The following is a 17,544-nucleotide window of genomic DNA, read 5'->3' as shown; positions in this document are numbered from 1 at the left end:
TTAGCAAATTTGAAACCTCTTCATGTAGTGCAAAAATTCATTGGCTTGACTTACTACTTCTACAAATAGAAGAGAGATCTTGGGTGTGCAGTCCAACAGAAGTTGAACTCATCTAATGCCCCAGAATCAAAGGCCTCTGAGGAAGCCATTCCAAGCTAATTTTTACTTCTCAAGAATTACAATTTACAGCTTGCAGTTGCCAATTTGCAGCAAGACTGAGAGGTTTAATCTTATTTTTATGTCTAATAGTCTCAGGATTCTTTCTTTGCTCTTTTCTACTGGTTACAGCTATATATGACAGTCTGTCCTCCTAATGTATGGAGCTACTATCTGTCCCATTTAGGGCTTGTATGAGAATTCAGCTCACATTAGCAATGATATTTTAGACTGATACCATTTTGGAACAATGAGTCAGCAGGTCATGCTTCTCTGGATAAATCCTCTTATATAAATTTTCAGATATACTGACTTCCCATTATAGTTTATGCACATGGTCACTCTCAAGTAACACAAATCAGACAAATAAAACTGCCTTTTTTCTTCCAAAAATATTACTAACTGAAGACATCACATACACAGTATTTCCAGAGGTTTTTTTCTATTATTTTACATGAAAGATTTGTGTCTCTTGATGTCTGTGTTTGTCATAACCATACTATCAAAATCCAAACCACCTTGTCATGAGAAATCTCTCTGCTTGGATCCTGCTTTCAGAGAGTCAGATGCACCGGTCTGTTGATACAATTGATATAAATGCATGAAGTCACCTAACGTTTTAAGCAAGAGTCCAAGTCTGATGAAATTAGGATATGTACTGCTTAATGTTATCTGTTGAGGATGGAACTTAGAGCATTTTAGAACATGTTATTGATAAAGTTAGAGGCAATATGGTAATGGAAAGACATTCATTAGTGTGCTTTCTCTCTTTCCTTACTTTGGGGAGTTATAACTTTCTAACCCTACTTCAACCCTATATGTTACTATATAGCCTTGGCTTCCTATATGCAAGAATGTCACACAGAGAGCAAACATTATGGTGAAATGTTAGGTGTTAGTGGTAGGGGTATAAAGTGAGTATTACTCACTAATTGGTCAAATTTTATCCTTGGTAGGTTTTTTCATTTCTTTTTTTTTTGAAGGATGTACAGTTCCCAGCTAAACATAAATGCAGCAATGTTTCTCTTCTCCCTTTAAAAATAACTCCATCCCCAATGTCAGTAGCTTAGTAATTACACACAAATCTTCGCAACGTAGTGTAAAAAAACCCCCGAACTGCTTAAGCGCTTTTTGTTACCTCATTTTTATTTCTATGAGAGGACCCAAACAAAATGCAGGATACAGGTAGTACCTTGTGCCACCAGAACTTTGTGCCTTCATTTCAAATACTAGACCAGTGTCAGTGTTTAGAAAGAGAGGATGGGAAGAGGATGACTCTGGCACGTCCTCTGGAAGTTTGACAGTCCCTGTGTTAGGGACTTCCTGATTTGGAAAGCTCAATTTCATCATCATAGTTTAGAATGATTATTGGCTATTGCTTCCAGGAATTTGTTTCAGCAATTTTTCTTTTTTTTTTTTTTTAAGGCTTGTGTCACCAAAAATAGCTGCCATCAATAAATTTCACAAACTAATGACTGTGCTATGTGATAAAGTACTTCCTTAATGTTCTTTAAACTGCTCAGACTTTTTTTCTTATTGACCCTCAATAAATTGTTGTTATGAGACTCAGTAGATTTTAATTCCTTATTTTTCCTCTCCAATTTATGATGTTATTCCCTCCTCTGTCCCAAGCTGAAAAATTTTAAGACATTTGTAAGCCTTAATTATTCTTATGATGTCTCACAGTATCTTTCTAGGTCTCCCATAACCTTCGATGTGGTGATCAGAACTGTGGAAGTGGTCAGAGTGACAAGAGAAGGTTACAAGATGTGTGGAGCAGCTTTCCTGGCATTTAGCTGGCATAAAGCATTAATAAGCCAAGCTGAAGTTCAAGGACTGTTTTTTCCACAGCCAAGCTATGTCACTTACCCAAGGCTAGATCATGATCATAACAACTACTGAGTTTCATGCATTGCACAGTTTCAGGCATTGACCTTTCCTTACGTGGTGGTGCTTTTTAAGTCATTAAGGCCAGATTTACAAAGAAATTTTATGCACAATAAAGTAGACCGCTAGATTTCCTGAAAGATAACTTGTTGCTGAGCAGAACATTCCCTTAAGTATTAGGAAGAGTTAAACACCAAAAACCAAATTCATGAAAACTTGAAAGCCAAGCAGGCACATGTACGCAATCACATAAAACTAACATAAAACTAAGTCCTTTCCAGGGTGTAGGCATCTATTCCAGGCTTCAAGAAAATGTTTGGCTGCCTCAACTCCTATGAACTCCCTCCTGCAATGTAATGCTGAAACTCTAAAATAGTAGTACAGATGTGTTCTTCATTCTATTTCTCTGTAGATGCGAATCTAGGTCTTCACCGATTTTGTCTCTCCCGCATTTGATTCCTGCAGGAAGCAGAGAAGCTCTCATTCAGCTGAGTGGCTTTTGAAAGATTTTGTGGAGGCCCTTAGATACCCTAAATATTTACAGCTGGGATCACATAGCCTTGTAAGATGGAGCATAACAGTGGCTGAAATTCCTTTGCAAGTCTAGCCTTTGTGGCTAAATCTGCAGTATAACTGATTTTTGCTATTATAGAGAATTTGCTATTAGAGAATGGCTTAGTACACTCCTTAAGACTTGCAAATTTTCACATGATCTTTGTGACCAGCTGGGCAGGCAGCCTGACCCTACAGGTTCCAGACACCTCTTAGAGACTAGTGCTGAGCCACTTGTAGCGGGGACTCCAGCACACAGAGTCTGCCAGCATGGGTTAAAAAAGTTAATTGCAAGGATTAGAGGTGTGTATAGAGCTCCAGTGGAGAGCTTTATATAAAAATGGAATGAGTTGTCTACATCAGTAGAATTCAGAAGACATATATATTTGTTTAATGTCTTTTTTTTTATTGGTCTCATGCTATGCCCCAGATCCTGATCATTTGTATATCTTTCTGAATAACGCAACATGTAAAAATGTCCTGTGTGTATACTATGCTAGATAGGCATACACATTACCAAATACAAGCCATAGTCTTTTTTAGTGTAAAGCTACATAGCTGATTTCAAGGAAACCAAGCTGAGCTATACTAACTATCTGCTCCATTATCCTGTAAGGTATTTTTTGTTTGTGGTTTTTCTTGGTTTTTTTTTTTTAGTATAGTGGGATGATAGAGACACCACATTTACAGCCCAAAACTCTCTCTGCATATTCCAATATATTGTTTGCTCTTTTAACAGCTACCAAACACTGTGCAGATGGTTTTACTAAATTATCAACAATCATGCCAAAGTCAGAACTGATATTCCTGTCCTTGGGGATATACTACCAGGGCCAAACACATCCCTTGTGCAACTCTGTTAGCCTAACACATTTGGCCCACTGACCACAAAGTGCACTGCCTCCAATTACCTTCTCTCTCTTGCTCTTATCTCAGTTTACTGCCTCTGTACTTATCTTAGTCCCTTCCTTTTATCTAAAACACTGCAATCTTCCAAGTCCCCTAATGCAGTTCATGGTTTTAGTCCTGTTGTTCTCATCTAATATTATCATCCCTTTCGGTGTTTTACTTTCTCTCTTCCTTTTCCTGAAGCACTCCCACAAGCACCGGGGTCTTAAAAAATCACTGCTGTTTACAGAGTTTATTGCTTTCCATCATTTCTTATGATTCTCCTGCAGCATGTCTTTCAAATAATTATCTCTGTGATTTACTGTATCAGTCATATAACCTCCTTCTTCCTGTACTAATCAGCTCTGGATTAGCTAGTTGGTAGAGCCAGATTGCCCCTGACAGACTTTATCCCATTTCTATGCTGCCTCACTCAGCCATGCTGGGATCTTGCTCTCTCTGGCTTTCTACATGTACACAGAGCTCATCGACAGATCTTCCAAGGCAGACTCACCCTAGCTGGCCAGGTAGCAGCCTTAACTGCATATTTCAGCAAACATCTCAAGCTCTGAGGAGCTGATGCCTCTGCAAAAACATCTTCTGCCTTTATTTAGGTCGTGTAACAATATGGCACTGCCCATGCAAGGTTTTAACTGAAAGCCACCATAGAGAGCCCTTTGCAGTGCATCTAAAACACTCAACACTCTATACCTCACCTTCTGTGAAGCGCCACTGTACTAACAACCAGATTGTCCACTAAAATATCATAAGTGAGCGAAGAATAGGCTTAAACTATCTTGAGATAGATCAGCTGGGTCCTATCACTGAAGGGGGGGGAGAAAAACTGTGAAATCTCCTCAACTCTTTCCTTTTTAGGGCAACAGTGAGGAACTACTACAGCCTCTACTGTGAATTACACAGCAGAAATGCTATTTTAGACACCAAGTATCTATCTGGTTACCTGGAGTGTGGAAAGAAATACACATAGACATTCCTTCTGAAACAAAGCAAATTGTAGTTACTCAGAAACTACTAAAAAAACCCAAACAAACAAACAATTACCTCTCTACCATGCAACTAGAAAGCACAGAAATGGGCATAAGTGCCCGTAGAGCTTTGCAAGAGCCATGACAGAATTATGGCTTACCAGATCCAAATGTTTGATTGTGACTCTTCCTCAGAGGTCCCTTCCTGTAACCTCTATTAACAGCAGGAAGCTCACTTAAAAAACCCCAAAACTTCAGGGTATATTGAGTATTTTTGAGGTCAGTCCAATGAAACTATGTAATAAGGATAATACAGAAGTATTAAAGACATGATATATTTCTAGGGTAAACAATGCTATAGTTTTGGAGAACTTGATGTATGGATAACTTCTTTAAGTTTATTTACCCTTTCTTTTCATGATGTTTTTTGTGTCATGTCCACACAAAAATATTTCTTGGGGAAAATGTTAACAATACACTTCGTAGACATTTACAGACTATTACATAAGAAGATGGCACAGATATTTCTTTCCCATAGAAATTAAATTGGTGTTCAATGGGGAAACCAATATTTCAACCTCCTGAAGCAAAAGATACAATCATGATACCTATACAATCATGAAAGCTGGGTGGCAAGGGACAGCACTTTGTTGATGTATTTCTGAATCTTAGGCATCAGACAGACAGATCTGGGTAATCTTGTAGTTTTTTAATGCTACTGCCCCTAGATTTCCATCCTGCTGTTCTGCCAGAGATTACTGCTCTTGTAGCAGAATTAACAAAAGACAATGCACTGTAGTTCCCTGTTCTGTAAGAGTACAAGGAGGGCAGGGCTCAGTTCTGTACTGTAGATGCTCCAGTTCTCAGCCTGGTATCTTAGCAAAATGCAGTGGACTTTGAACCAGAGTTCCTGAGACACAGGTGCCTGTTCCCAGCTGCTACCTCCCTTCCATGCAGAGTAGCCTCTGATTTAAAACCAAACCAAAACAACCACAGCAGCAATAACAAACAACAAGCCCAACCAACAAAAACAAACAAACAAACAAACAAAAAAAAAAAAAAAAAAAAAGCAAAAACAACCAAAAAACCTCCAAAACCCCACACAACAGAAAACCCCTAAAATAACAACCAAAGAGGACTGAGAAATTAATTTCCTATGCTCTTACTGCTAGATCCAAGTGAGGTATTTCAGAGTGACAATTCTTAGAGTATAAGATACTATATTAATTAATACTCCCAAAACATCTTTGAAGGAGACTATTTAGGAAAGTCCTCAGTACTATTAATGTGAGCACTGAATAGGGCTGTTTATGGGTGCTATTACCTACAATACATGAACTGAAGCTAATGCTCTTCAGAGGAGAAAGTGCAGCCATTAACAATTCAAAGATTTCCTCATAATACATTTTGTACACATTGATCTATTTCCTGCTATTAAAAACCAACCAAACAAAAAAACCACAAAGAAAGCAAAAATATTTACTAGATGATACTGTCCTGTGAAGATGGATTTGAAGCCCAAACCAGTCAGCTGTCAAGGGCAATAAAACTCTAGGCACTGATCCCTCGGGAATAGTCCCAGGTAGCAGAGAACCCTGAAGACGAAAAGATTCTGAGCAAAGAGCTCTTTGCAGGGAACTTCTGGAGAAAACAATCGTTTATGTTCTTGTATCCCAGTTTCTCCTAGTTTCTCCCTTACAGCAGCCCACTGTAAGTAAAGTAAGCAGATCTGGTCTGACACGGATACAAAATTTGCACTTTCAGTGAATGTAATATAAAGGTTTATACTGTAGCTGGTGTGTGAGAAAGTTAGACTGGTGTAACCTTGGAGAGAAAAGGCTTAGGCTTTTTGTCATGGAAGTCATATCCCTGAAGCAAAATTTGTACATTGTCCTAAATGTGTAATCTTAACTCTCTCAAATGGATTCTGAGGGGATCTGCCAAGCCCTTATCTAATTTCATCTCTGTTCAGCTACCGATGCAAATGAACTGTCATGGCAGATGAAACCTGAGCCCCTTTGGCTGTATCACAGCACGTGGGTCTTGCAGTGATGCCTCTCGACTTTGCTTCACAGTAGCATTACTCCAGGCTGCCCAGCTGCTCTGGCCAGCAAGAATATACACAAACAGATACTCACAGCTCCTACTAAAGAGGTAAAACCTTCATTTTCCTTCCACTTGTGGCACAGCTTGAAAAAAAGTGGTTTTTTGTATGTGTTTTTTTGAGTTACACTTTGCAGAAAGCTATTCTAGGCACTGGGAAGAGACCCTCCTCTCCCCTTCCAAAAGAATAACCTTACTGCAGGGGCCTCTCCAGTCCAAATGTTTAGGAATCCAATACACAACAATCTTGCAGAAATCAGCTGCCAGATTTATTATTCTACCTGAAAACCCCAAACAAACAAAACAAACAAAAAAAACCCCAAACCCAACCCCAAACAAACAAAAAAGTGGAATAAAAATAGACTTTAAATAAACCTCTTAGGTACATTTTAAAAAGGGTTAATCAGTTCAGTGAATGACTTTTTTATCTTCTGCTCAGAAATTATGTAATGTTGGTCTGACTGCTTGTTTTGTTCAGTGAGTCACTACCATATACAGATAAATATATATATTTCTTCTTAAATATTACACATTTGATGCATTTTTTAAATCTTTTTTTTTTTTTCCTTTTTTTGTCCAACCCCTTTCCCAAATACCCCCATCCTGCCACAGGCAAGAGGCGCTCCATGCTGACATTAAAGAAGCAAAACCAATCCAAGGACTTTTCATCAAAGCATGTTTCATTTGAACCTTATTTCAATGGAAACCACAATTTTTTTAAACAATATTATCCAACCTTTTCCCCTTGCTTTTTGCTAGTTCTGCAATTTTAGACTTCTTTTTCTGGGTTGATCACCAAGTATTTAAGTGCCATTGAGACTTACGGATGACAGAATTAGGTGACATATTAAGGCATATATACATTCTCATAAACTATGTTGTCTTACAGATCTGAGTAAATTAAATATCTGCCCAAATGTTTTTTATGTACCTGTGGTTTCTAGTGACCACTGCTTCTTTACTTTTGATTAACTGCATATTAAAATATTCATAACTTAGGTAGTGTCTTAACTGACAAAGGATAGAAGATTAACCCACCACCTAGGATTGTCTTTGAAATCCATCCATTATGATGAAAATTATTCTTGTTTTTTTATGGTTACGTATTCATTTTTCTCTCACTTCTTGACAATATAGGAAAATGAGGTACTTCATGTTAACACCTATTTAAATTTCACTGGGCAAAAAAAAGAAATCCAGATCTTACCCCTTCTCCCTTCCTTCAAACTACAAATTATTGTATTTCAAAAAAGGTGCTCATAAATATTTAAAACTTTTGGGATTCTGTCAGGGTCTTTTTTTTGTTTGTTTTACATACAGAATAGCAGGTGTGGCTTGTGTTCAAGATTACCCCTCTAAAAAAAATAAAACAATTTGAAAAAAATAACAAAACAACAAAAAAACCCCTCAAAATTTAAATTGTCTTCCGAGCATATCTGATCACATTTACATTTAGTGTCCAAACAAGCTGATTGGTAACACCAGTGCCAGCACTACAACGTCATACAGCAACTTCATGGTATTCTTTGACAGTTCGTCTCCGTTCCACCAAAAATTACAAAAGGTTCTGCAGAGCTTTCCTTAGCAAGCTGAAGCTTACTAGTCATTTGTGGATGCGCATAAAAGCTGCTTATAGCACAGCTATGGCGTAAGCTATTTTCTAAGCAATAAATGGTTCAAGTCATCTATTTTGTCCTGAAATGCTACCTGTAGTTACAGCATTGCTTATAAATGGTCATAGTAAATTCAGCATCAAAGAGAATATTACAGAAAAAGACAGCAGCAGAAGCATTAGCATTATCTAGTATTTATATATGTTATCAACATAACACAGCAGTAAAAGGTTTAAATGCATATTAATGGGTACCGTGTCTAAAAATTTACTAAAGTACCTATTTAGTGTATTGGATATTTTTCTCAAGGAGTGCCTGCTGTGTCTAAACAGCATAATTAGATATGTGACTTAGTACAGTTAATTCCTATTGATTAAATAACTTATTTATGTACCAAAGGAAATGGAAGGATACAAAATGTTTTCTCCCTCCTGATCACGAACCTGTATTTAATGCTGACATGATCATCAGAAAGCCTACTACATGTAATTACTACCCTGAAATGGATCTTGAAAAATCTGAGCCATAGAATGGGCCATATATGTATAGCAATGTGGCACCAGATACAGCATGCAGCTTGCAGTCTGAAGTAAGGGATTTTGCTGCTTGGTAACTGTACTTATAGCCCCTCTGTCACTAACTAGGATTTTATTTTGAGGTCGTACCCCCCCTCCCTCCCCAAAAAAAAAAGAGAAAAAAAATAGGAAAAACTTTCCAGATATCTGATTATTCTCAGAGGCAAGGTACAAGATCTGCCACTGGAAGCTTCGAAATTAAATGCTGTAGTATATGCTTTGTTTCTCTTTTATTACTGCAGAAAGACAATTAAGAATGGCAAGAAACAAATGCCCTAGGCATGCTGTGCTGATATCATCATAAAGTGGTTATTTTGCACAATGAGAATTAACTGTACTATGGATACCCAGAGAAAATGTACAATATCTTATGCTGATATGAAACAAAACAGACATGATATAGCTTTTTTGTACTTAAAACCTGTATGTTCCCTTCCCAAACTTAAGTAAAAAGCAAACCCACCCTTTTCCTCCTTTTACACAGAATAACGTTTAGGTTCCAACCCACCCCTTTCAAATAAAGTGCGCTGTCCATGGCAGACCATAGGAGTAATGCAACAGGAAAAGCCCCTTTTAGTGTACTATTTAAAAAACAAACTGAAGTCGATTCAGCTTTCCTCTGGGTCTTGTGAAAGAGGAGAAGCTTATGGGAGGGGGAAAACATCCCCTTCACTGTCACTGCTGTTAATAGACATAGCCTTCGTTGTAGGGGTGGGTGTTGCAGCAGCCACCATCCTGCATGTAGACCATGCTCTCATCAAAGTGGGACAGAGGCACAGTGTCCTCCTCATTGATGTGGCGCTCCATGTCAGTCTTCAGTAAGGGGCGCTGGTTGTCCGGAAAAGCCATGGAGAAAAGCGCTTCAGGGTCACAAACAAACTTGTAGACGTATCTTTCTCCAGCCACCTTAAGACAACAGAAGGGGGGAAAAAAGGTGCAGTGTAAGGCCTCGTGTTTTGCAACTCCAAGTTCAACAGTCTTGTGAAGAACTCACCTTTGTTACACAATTAATAATGTGACAGCAGAACTCATTAGGTAAGACCTGGCAAAGACAAGAGGGACCCGCCAAAGCAGACTGTGCGGAATGATCTTGATTTTGCCACATGTGACATCCTGTTGGAAGATGGACTAGGCATTCTACACTAAACATTTGTTTGCAATCATTTCCTATACTTAACCACAAATGGAACTGTTCTTATTGGAAAATGTAAACAAATTGTCACTACAGTGGCAAAATAAAATTACACACTCTGTGTGCGAAGTGGAAAAAAGAATCACATTGCATGACAGAGATCTGGATTTCACTTTACACAGATTGATTCATATTTACGTACAAAAGCACTCTAGTTATGGTGGATGCTGATTGCACAGGCACAGCGTAAGCAAATACGTAGGCTAATATGTACTTAGCAATTGCTCATGCAAAGCTGGGACATTTAGATTTGCTTATGGAGGGGCAATTTGTCCAAAGATCCTAAAGTTTTCCCTTAATCAAATGTCTGTGTTTCAATTTCCTAAAAGCTAAAGAATAATAAAAACAACACCGATTTGTTGTCTTATTAAAAAACCCAAACAACAAACAGAAGTCAATACAGTGTCTTCTAAAGCACCTCATTTTAAAAATTGTGCTTAAAAATATGAACCATATTGTATGCTCACAATTATTAAAATTATTTAAAAATAAAGATCATATTGCCTTCTTCTTGCAACCTCAGCTACCATGGCACTGAAGTGAGTGAATGAAGATGGAAAAAGTGTCACAAACTTAACAACTCTATTCTTATGTGTGCAAAATAGTTTGAAGTACCTCCTTAAATTTTCAGCTTATTTATTCTACAAATAGAATTTGATGGAGGCTATATCTGCAGTAGAATTTTTTACATCAACTTAGGCTGCATTCAGAAATTAGGCTTTTGCATAACCTGCTATCATTGCTTAATTTAAAACACAGGAGGGAAAGCATGTATACAAAATTTGCAGTAAAGAAACCTGCTATGAATCTGCAATCCCCATTAGTTTTTAACATACACAAACTGGTGAGATAGATCGATCCCAGGACAAGCCTCAAACACTGCCATGTCAGAAAAATAAGCACACAAGCTAGCTTTCAATTTGTGTGTTAAATATGTTCTTCTAGCTAATAAAGTAGTAGCTTAAGAGGTAGCAAGCTACCTATCAGAAGTATTTGTAAACTTTCCATATTAAATGGATGTGCGGGTTGGGGCAGCATTATCAGCCTTCTGGTATTTCGAACCCCACCTTTTCAGCTTGCTTCCCTCTCCTACTTTTTCTTGCCTCTCTGTTGCCTTTGAACTGTGCTGGCAGCACACTTGCCTATGCAGCTGAGCTGTAACCTGCAACAAGGAACTCCTCTGACTGAAGCACCAGCCAGCAAGCTCAAGCATTTCTGCTTCTCTTTGACCGGACCCGGTTTCCAGTCCACTTTGCAAAGATTCAATGTATAGTTACATGACACACAAAAATGAATAGGGTGCTGTGCTACTGAAGAACCATAAGACAATACTAGCCCAGATTGTTGTCCAAGTTGACTCCTGGATAGTGAAAAAGGAGTGCACTACAACAATCCCACAATCTAAGCAAGAGAACTTGTCAGACTTCACAAAACCTACTGGAAAAGCTGCCCAGAGTAACTTGAGCTGACAGCATTGTTTCTGTTCATGGAATTGGCAAATGGCAGGTTTAAACATGTTAATCGTCACAGGTCACAAAACTAATGTGAAAAGAGATGGAATAAATACTACAGCACAAGGTGTTCATTATGATCTTTGATCACACCTGCCAATTTTGTAGATAAAGCAGACAGGTCTCTCCTATTGATTTCTAAGTCAATCTACATAGTACTTCATAGCAAGATTTAAAAATATACATGTAAATCAGCAAGCCACAGTAGAAGAATGGATTGAATACTGTCAGCAAGAGCAGACTGTAATATAAAAATTGTTGTTAAATATTTTTCCTAATTCGGTCTATTAAAATATTAAATTTCAATTAAAACCAGTATTATTACAACACTACTGGTAAAAATATTAAAGTATTTTGTATGTTAATAGGTGTAAGTTTTCTCCCCTATCTTACACTTACTGAAGTACCCAAGCACTGGGTAGCTAATTTAGATCCACAAATAATTAATCATACTGTACTCTAATATTTGCCTTTCCCAGCTGCCAGGAAGCTCTTTTGGATATTTTTGAATGTCACCTCTTTCCCTAAAATCATGACATGCATTGTGAGAACTAAAACCACAGACACTTTTTACATAGGAAAAAAAAAATATCTTAATGCATATGCTGGACCTGGTAGGTAAAAAAAGCTTAGTGTTTGTCTAAATAGATGAAAAAACTACATAATGCAACAAGTTATGGATTAACATGCAAGACTCCGGTGAAACTTAATACAAAATTAGCTACTCACCTTTTGCATGATTCCCTTTTCATAATAATAGCGAAGCGATCGGCTGAGTTTATCATAGTTCATAGCTGGCCTATTTTTCTGAATCCCCCAGCGACGTGCCACCTGCCACAAAAATGGATTAGCATTGATTTGTTAAATGCATTTAACAAGCAGATCTTATCATCAGATACTTTATTTGGGGATGCAGGAGGGAGAACCCTGCAGGTGCAACAAATAAGAGAAAAGGTTGCCATGACCTGAATTTCCCATGTAGTACTATGATTTTCAATTGGAGACACATCATCATTAAACCTGAAATTGGCTTACTTATTTGCAAATGTGGTGGAGGGTTTTTTCTTTGCTTTTTAATAAAGAAAACCAATGAAAAAATAAAGCCAAAGACAGACAAAAAATATTTAGCAAGTTTCACCAGAAAATTTTCACAAAAGATGAAAACTTATCTTTAGTTTGATACTAAGGATAATTGTACTATTCCTGTCTTTTCCTTGCTGTCAGAAAACTAAGTTATATTAAACACACATTCATGCACATGAACACTTAGTTCATGAACTAATACAGATTGTACTTGGAATGACAGCAATGTTGAGATTATTAGGAGATACAAGTCAAAAGCCAACTCCCAGTCTTAAACATTACTTCAGCAAATAAAATGAATTATCTGAGGAGGCAGAGTAATCATTTGGAAGAACTATATGGTGGTATGAAGAATGGAACAGAAATTTCATAGTTGCAGTTGTATAATTTCCCTTAAAAATAACAATAAAAAGTGAATTGCAAGTAACTTAGGAAACCATTCCATAGAGAATTATATGCCTTTTGCTCTGACTTATGATTCCTACTTGCCTTTACGCTTCCTGTTTTATCTACAGATAGTTCTGGACAAAGACATCCTTTGTTTAAAGAGCTTAACTTCTTATTCCCCACCTGAAATTATAATCAGCTGTTGATGACATTTCAATTACTGTCTGTAAAAATGACTATCACGTCACCAGAGGGAAAAAACAGTCAGAGTTGATGAACTCCCTAAAGCACATTTTATAAAAATGTCTGAGAGGTGCATATGCATACAGCTCAGGAAAGAGGACAGAGCAGCCAAGCAGTTTCTCTGCAGACTGCTCTACAAAACTTTCCCATAGGTGTCCAGAACTTTTTGATGCAAGCCATAGGCAACAGACACCACTGAGTATTGAAGGGGACTCATCATCACAGCTAGGCTTTGCGAAGGAGAATTTGGGGAGGACTCTAACCACATTTGTTACAAGCACACTGGTGGCTAAAAAGGCCAATAAGAGATAGACACATTCAGTTGCAAAAGGCACAGCAGAAAGACTCCTTAGGTGGTATACTCTGCAAGACACAATTCTTTCTGCGTTGTCTTTTCTCCTCAAGAGTGATCCTGCATGCTTTCTCAAAAGCATCAGCAGTGTTAAAAATACTGTGTCTTCAGACCTCCCAACTGGAGGAACTTGCCACTGGCTGCTGCAAAAGAGGAGTCCTGAAGAGAAGATACAAGGACTCCCTGAAACAACATTTCAGTCTGAAGGGGACTAAACAATAGCAAATTCCATGATTTCGATCTCCATATAATCTCTAAAATTTCTTTCAAAAGTACTATTTCCTTTCAGTGGTGCAGCTTTTCAGGCTTATGTAAATTATCATGGCTCTGCTAATTTCAGCTATGTTTTAGCTGTATTGAAACACACCTCCAATCAGGTCAATTTATTCCAGCTGCAGATCTGACCTAGATGCGTAACCTTGATTCACCTATTCATCTTCGCAACACATGCCTGCATCATTCTTTGTCTATTCCTTCCAAGTTTTTTTCTGCATTAATCAGAGTCCTGAATGTCCCCAACATAACAAGTTTGCAAAATAAATAAATACACAGCAAAGATAACTACAACAAAGTAATGGTTATGAATATGTTCCATTTTTTGTGTGGTATTTTGACACTCCTAAACACGTAAGTGGGTCCAGAAGGAGTCTTGGTAAGCAACTCTTCCTGTCTCAGAACTGCACAGCATTTACATAGTCTTGGTCTGTGGAAGGGATTCAGACTTCTACCCTTCTACCCCACTTTCCTGCTGAAGGTTGCTGTCCCAGTGACAAGGCAGCATAAGTGGACCTACACCCAATTCTCAGCCTCCATAGTTCACACACACTTACTTTCTGAATGAACTATGGCACTCCAGGAGCTGATACATATTCATTTTTGTTGTCACCCTTTCTACAAGTGAACAAACCTCCAGCAAGGAATGAGATGGAAAGGTCATGTCATTTACATCCTAACCTGCCACAGCAGAACCAACAAGCTCTTTGATTTCCCTTCAATTTACACTTGGCAACCAACAGAACTGTGCAACTTCCTATAGGCTATTCTTATTTTAATTGAGAGATTCATGACATTCAGATGAAAACAATTTAGGCTCCTTTGTAACCCCTAAGACTACACAGGAGTCAGGCAACTTTTAAGTATCCTGCCTCCTCCAGATCTCAGATGCAGTGCTGCTCAAAACCAAAGCAACTTCTCCATAGCCAGACAAGCAGATGATCTGTTTAACTTAAATTAGAATATCCAGTTCCTAAGGGAATTACACAATAAGGAAACCTTAGGACTTTGTTTTGCTACTTTCCTTTCCTTAGCTAATAAAATCTATAAAGTTTTTGCACCATCTGCTGGAAACCATTTTTCAATAAAACTCTTAAATCTTGAAAAAATTTGGACATAGACAAAACTAAGAGGGTAAAAAATACAGAGACTGAGAATGGGGGAAAATTGGATATGTTATTTACCAAAACCAAAGCCTTTCCAAAGATTTCGCTCTGTTCTGGGACAGGTCACACAACTGGGCAATCCATGTAGCCTGCTAAGGCTGCAGACTTGCAAGTTTCAATATCAAATCAACTCAGGCTGTTCTGAGGTCAAATCCTCAGATGCACAACGCCAGGATCTGCCCTATCACTAGTGAAGGGAATGCTCAGACAAACAGGGGTCATTGCAGCAACCTGCTCTTCAGCCAGACCATGTCAGGAAGGAAAGGGACATCAATCCTATCAGGGGACATGAATCCCCAACTACTCTATCATCCCCATAGAGCTGTTAGCAGACAATGTAACTAAAATGCAAGAAAGCTTTCAGATTGCTTATACCAGCAGATGGGTGGCAAACAGCAGAAATAGCTGGTGGAACGCAGAACCAGCCATACACCCCCAAACATTCCTACTCAGCTCTCACTCAGAGAGCATTCTGTCAGAAAATTTGCTGTGGTCTCCTCTACTACCAAACCCTATTCAAGGGGCAAAAAAGTAAAGCAGAGTGATATTGCTTTTTGACAACCCTAATTAAATCCTCCACATCAATTTTACAGTAAAATTCACATACACCTGATCTTCCAAGTTTTCATGACTGTTGAGAATACAGGATAGGTTATGTAATGTTACCTAGTCCAAAACTTTTTATGTAATAAAACATTCAATTTATTCCTTTTTATCACACAAGTGAACTAAGTCATGCTTCAGCAAATGTCCATGAGCACAAGTAATTTTATCTATCCCATGAGTCCTTCATGGTTCAGGAATGCCATGCATGTGCATGACTGTTTGCAAGCCTACAATCTAAGCATGCACTAAACAATCTAATGATACACATAAGCAGGAAGATTCTGAAGAAAACCCTAAATAGAGGGAAATTTATGCAATTTTGATGGGATATTACTGCCTAAAAATCTTAACCTTCTCCTTTGCCATCTGTCAGACTTGGGGCACTTCACTCTACAACCTAAAAGCTCCAAGTTCTCACATCTTCACATTGAAGAATATTTGGTGTTCAAAGACTTTTAAGGGAAAAGCTTTCAAAGGATACTGGAACACAGCTCTATCCATAAAGTGGCTCTGAAAAATCTGGGCCCCACAATTAATGTGAAGTATTTGGTAACTCTAGTACTTGCAATACTTTTATTATTTTGTGGGACTAGGAGTCAAGTCTGTGCTTAACCACACCTGTCACCCTTGTAAAGTGTTACTGAAGCAAGATACTGAGCAAAATAAGGCCCAAGCCCAAAGGAGCACAATTCAATTTGCAGGATGGGGCAGTGGATGTGAGGGCATGCTGTATGCCTAACCCACCTCCTCTGGCTCAATCAGCTTGAATTCCATGCCTCGACCAGTCCATGCTATGAAGTGAGAGTTTGATGGGTCATCAAGAAGAGCTACCAAGAACTGCCACAGCTGAAGTGAGCCTCGCCGTTGGTACGTGGGTCCTTCACGGTACATGCCTGGCTCCTGCTTGACATCACCTGCACAGAACAACAATATCAGGTAAGCACTGCACAAAAAGCATCACCACAATCACTCACTTTGTCAGATAAACTGGCAAAGCTGTCATTAGGGTTAATAAAACAGAGGGAAGAAACAGCCAGTAACATTCCCCTGTTTGCTGGTGACTTACAATAACATATGAATATACTCAAAAGCACATAAATTCATTCATGATTTATGGAAGTCTCACTAAGCCTCTTCCCATGTACTTTTGATACATGCAAATCTCGCTTGCAAATCACTTTGTAATATCCTCTGCCTGAAAGAGCATAGACTACTTTCGGAGCAACTCTGATATGTGAAGAACTGTGTTTGTGTACTATACTTTGCACAGACCCCAGTTTTGATAATGTAAGGTATGCTTCATAAAGCTGCAAAACCCTACTGAGTGAAACTTCTTTTGCATGCAAATGCTTCTAAGGAAAATGTGACCAAGTATTTTACTTGGACTTATACAGCATGTGTTTTATATACAGGCATGTAAATCCCACAGATTTGTGAGTTCCTCTGTGGCATACTGAACTTGCATATAAGCACATATGACTTTTCCTACATATTAAATTAGTATTCCCCTAAAAAGCAGTAAGTTAATTTTTCTAAAATTTTAAGTCTAAAGGAACCTTTTAAAAAAGCAATAATAACATTCTACTAGCTGTTCCACAAACTGCCAATGAAAAAACCATCCCTACTGTCTTTGTTGTTTTTAAATCATATTCATACTAAACCACTCATGCAAACAACAACAGCTGAAAGGTTTGATATTGAAGCAGACTATTTTTTGCTCCACACAATGACTGCAACCCTTGATATACTGGTAAAACTCCTCATTTCAACTACAAGAACGGTGATACTCTCCAATAAACAGCGTGACCCATTTAATATGGAAAGCCAGGAATTTACATTCAACCACAACATTAGGATGCTCTGATGGCCATTACAGAATGGCTCCATGGAATGAAAGATAGAATAATAATATTAAAAATGGAGCACTTCCTTCTGTGACAAGGAAAGAAAACTGCGTCAATAGCTGTGGAA

General features: G+C 38.2%; 1 protein-coding gene across 5 annotated transcripts in view; it reads right to left on the bottom strand.

The window, feature by feature from the left end:
- Positions 1-7,231: 7,231 nt before the first annotated feature.
- ETV1 (ETS variant transcription factor 1) overlaps positions 7,232-17,544 on the bottom strand; it is a 65,256-nt gene continuing 54,943 nt past the window's right edge. For all 5 annotated transcript variants that reach the window (XM_064676207.1, XM_064676228.1, XM_064676217.1 and 2 more), the window contains 3 exons: positions 16,318-16,487; positions 12,193-12,294; positions 7,232-9,666 (listed from right to left, as the gene is read on the bottom strand). In XM_064676207.1, the coding sequence (XP_064532277.1) occupies positions 9,445-9,666; positions 12,193-12,294; positions 16,318-16,487 (494 nt within the window). In that variant the 3' untranslated portion in view covers positions 7,232-9,444. The remainder of the gene's footprint in view (positions 9,667-12,192; positions 12,295-16,317; positions 16,488-17,544) is intronic.

The sequence above is a fragment of the Pseudopipra pipra genome, chromosome 1 (assembly GCF_036250125.1).
Source record: "Pseudopipra pipra isolate bDixPip1 chromosome 1, bDixPip1.hap1, whole genome shotgun sequence".
NCBI lineage: Eukaryota > Metazoa > Chordata > Aves > Passeriformes > Pipridae > Pseudopipra > Pseudopipra pipra.
Note: the sequence above shows the minus strand (reverse complement) of the source record. Positions and strands in the feature narration are given on the sequence as shown.